The 3,495-nt window shown below is 51.5% G+C and overlaps 1 protein-coding gene across 1 annotated transcript; it reads right to left on the reverse strand.

Annotated features, from left to right (window-relative positions):
- Positions 1–303: 303 nt before the first annotated feature.
- LOC116895375 (60S acidic ribosomal protein P0-like) lies at positions 304–1,248 on the reverse strand. The gene has a single exon (XM_032896669.1). It carries the CDS (start codon positions 1,246–1,248, stop codon positions 304–306), a length of 945 nt encoding a protein of 314 aa, XP_032752560.1.
- Positions 1,249–3,495: the final 2,247 nt, after the last annotated feature.

A 3,495-nucleotide genomic window follows, 5' to 3' on the forward strand; every position in this document is an offset into this window, starting at 1 on the left:
AGTGAGCTCTGGGTTTGATTGGGAGATCCTGAAGGGACATCAACCCCCTATCTCCATGTACACACACACACACACACACACACACACACACACACACACACACACACACACACTTGAAAAATGAGACAAGGAAAGAGTAGTTCTACCATCCTCAAGGGATATGCTCTAAGAGGCCCAGTGGATCCCTCAAACCTATATATGCTATTTCTGGTGCCACATTATTTTTTTTTTTTTTAAAGAGAAGTAAGCCTTTATTTCCATCTCTCTCAAATTAATCAGGCTGACTTGCTTGCATTGAGAGGGTTAGTCGAAGAGACCGAATCCCACATCCTCATCTGATTCCTCTGACTCTTCCTTTGCTTCAGCCTTGGCTGGGGCTGCAGCAGCTGCAGGAGCAGCAGTGGTGGCAGCAGCCACAGGGGCCGCAGCCGCAAATGCAGATGGATTGGCCAGGAAGGCCTTGACCTTTTCAGCCAGTGGGAAAGTGTAGTCAGTCTCCACAGACAAAGCCGGGACCCGCTTGGACCCATTGATGATGGAGCGAGGCACTGAGGTAACAGTTGGCTCGCCAATCTGCAGACAGACGCTGGCCACATTGCGGACACCCTCTAGGAAGTGAGAGCGCAGGATCTGTTCTGTGATGTCCAGTACTTCGGGGTTGTAAATGCTGCCATTGTCGAACACCTGCTGGATGATCAGCCCAGAGACAGAGGGGGAGATGTTCAGCAGTGTGGCTTCCCCGGCTCCTACCTTGTCTCCAGTTTTTATCAGCTGCACTTCACTCAGAATTTCAATGGTACCTCTGGAGATTTTAGTGGTGATGCCCAAAACTTGGAAGAAAGAGGTCTTCTCAGGGCCCAGACCAGTGTTCTGAGCATGCGCAGTGACCTCACATGGAGCGAGGGCACCTGCTTGAGTGGCAGCTGGCACCTTATTGGTCAGTAGCATGTCCCTAATCTCCGTGAGGTCCTCCTTGGTGAACACGAAGCCCACGTTCCCCCGGATGTGAGGCGGCAGTTTCTCCAGAGCTCGGTTGTTCTCCAGGTGCCCCCTGATGGCCTTGCGCATCATGGCGTTCTTAACCATCAGCACCACAGCCTTCCCTTGGAGGGACATGCGGATCTGCTGCATCTGCTTGGAGCTCACATTGTCTGCTCCCATAATGAAGCATTTTGGGTAATCATCCAAAAGTTGGATGATCTTAAGGAAGTAGTTGGACTTGCAGGTCACCCTGTCTTCCCTAGGCATCACGGTGGTACGTCAGGGATTGCCATGCGGGGTTTAAAGATGATGTCACTCTAATGAGGACCCCTGGCGAGAGCCAGGTTCCACATATTTATGATCAAATTTAATCTATACATTAGATGTGATAAAAAATAAGAAGACCTAATGATAACATGGACCAATTATTACACAGGTATTACACTATACTATAATATTCTCTCTGCTCACCCTCCTTAACACATACCTACCTGCTTTATTGTGGGTGAAGGAATGGCTCGGAAGGCAGACCCTTGCTGCTTCCGTCATGCATGTCTGGTGTCATGTGCATGCAGTGTTCACAGAGGCCAAAAGAAGCCATTGGATGCCCTGGAGTTGGGCTTACAGAAGGCTGTGAGCCACTGTGTGTGAAAACCAAACCCAGGCCCTCTGCAAGAAGAGCTCGCATTCTTAATGTCTGGAGCCGTCTCTCTAGCCCCTTCTTGAGAAGTTTCACGTCTATGTCCGCAGGAACTACTATACAGTCACCTTCTTCTCTTGTAGACACTGGTTTTGGTAGTGTGGTCATGGCTTCATGGAGTGAGTGAAGAAACCCCTGTTCAGAGACTGTAGACAGTTGGTATCAGTGGTTCCTTAAATGTTTGGTGAAACCCACGGGTTAATCTATTCAATCAGTTTATCATTGATTTAACTTCATTCATCCACAAAATGTTCCGTTTGTCAGGTTCTTCTGGGACAGATTTCAGCAGATTCTCTCTTCTGAAGACTCCTCACTTCACTGAGGTTGTCAAATACAAACGCTGAGCTGTTTGCACTATTGCTCCGTTACTCTTTTAATGCCTGTGTGAACTTGGTGATAACCTCCCTTCATCTCTGACATCACTGATCTATAGCTTCTCTTCCTCATAGTCTGGCTAAGGGTTTATGCATTTTACTGATCTTTTCAAAGAGTCAGCTTCTTTTACTGGCTTTCTCTGCTGATTTCCTGTTCATAGTTTCTTTGATTTTATTTTTTTCTCTTCTTTTGAAGATATAGGGTCTGGCCTCAAATTCTTGGGTTCAAGTGATCCTCTAGCCTCAGTCTCCTAAGTGTTAGGTTGGGAAGAAATCAAGGACAAATGGTTAACTGAGGTGCTATTAACATATCAAAGCAGACACTGAGCACCAGGTTCTCCCAGTGGCTCAAGTATCTTGTTTCAGATTCCTGATTCCTCTCAGCACTTCTTACCCACCACCTTCCCACCCTCCTCCCCTCACCCTCTTCTCACCCTCCTTCCCTTCATCCTCCTCCCCTCACCCTCCTCCCTTATCCTCCTCCTCTCATCCTCCTCCCTCAACCTCCTCCTCTCACCCTCCTCTCCCTCACCCTCCTCCCCTTCACCCTCCTCCCCTCACCCCTCCTCCCCTCACCCTCCCCCCCTCACCCTCCTCCCCTCACCATCCTCCCCTCACCCTCCTCCCCTCCCCCTCCTCCCCTCACCCGCCTCCCCTCACCCTCCTCCTCTCCCCCTCCTCTCCTCACCCTCCTCCCCTTCACCCTCCTCCCCTCACCCTCCTCCCCTCACCCTCCCTCCCCCACCCTCCTTCCCACCCCTCCCCCTCCCCCTCTCATCCTCCTCCCCCTCCCCTCCTCCCCCCTCAACCTCCTCTCCCTCACCCCTCCCTCCCTCACCCTCCCCCTCCCCCTCCCCCTCCCCCTCACTCCTCCTCCCCCCCTCCCCCCCCCCCCCCTCCTCCCCCCCTCCCCCCCCCTCCCTCACCCCCTCCCCCTCCCCCCCCCCCTCCCCTCCTCTCCCTCTCCCTCCTCCCCTCACCCCTCCCCCTCTCACCCTCCTCTCCTCACCCTCCTCCCTTCACCCTCCTCCCCTCACTCTCTACTCTAAACCTCTCCAGCCCCTGAGCTCTACCTCTCTCCTCCAGCATTTCTTTCCTATAAACCCCCACCATTTTGGCCAAGTGTGCTCTGTAGTTTCCCTCTTTCTCCCCTCGCTTTCCTGCCTCATTCTGCTCTCATGGCCCAGTCTTTTCTGATGGCCATGCTCAGCCTGGACTCTTCCAGATGCTTCTGATTATTCTCTCCCTCCTGTCTACCATAAAATCCTCTCCTCAACCATACCTAGGAGCAGACAGGCCCTCGTTTTTATTCATTAAGTAACTAGGGTCACAGGCAAACACCACAGAGCCCGCATCATTTCTTTTCTTCTATTTGTTTGTTTGTTTATTTATTTATAGATAAGGTCTCACTATGTATCCCTGACCAGCCTTGAATTCACT

The sequence above is a fragment of the Rattus rattus genome, chromosome 3, assembly GCF_011064425.1.
Source record: "Rattus rattus isolate New Zealand chromosome 3, Rrattus_CSIRO_v1, whole genome shotgun sequence".
Taxonomy (NCBI): domain Eukaryota; kingdom Metazoa; phylum Chordata; class Mammalia; order Rodentia; family Muridae; genus Rattus; species Rattus rattus.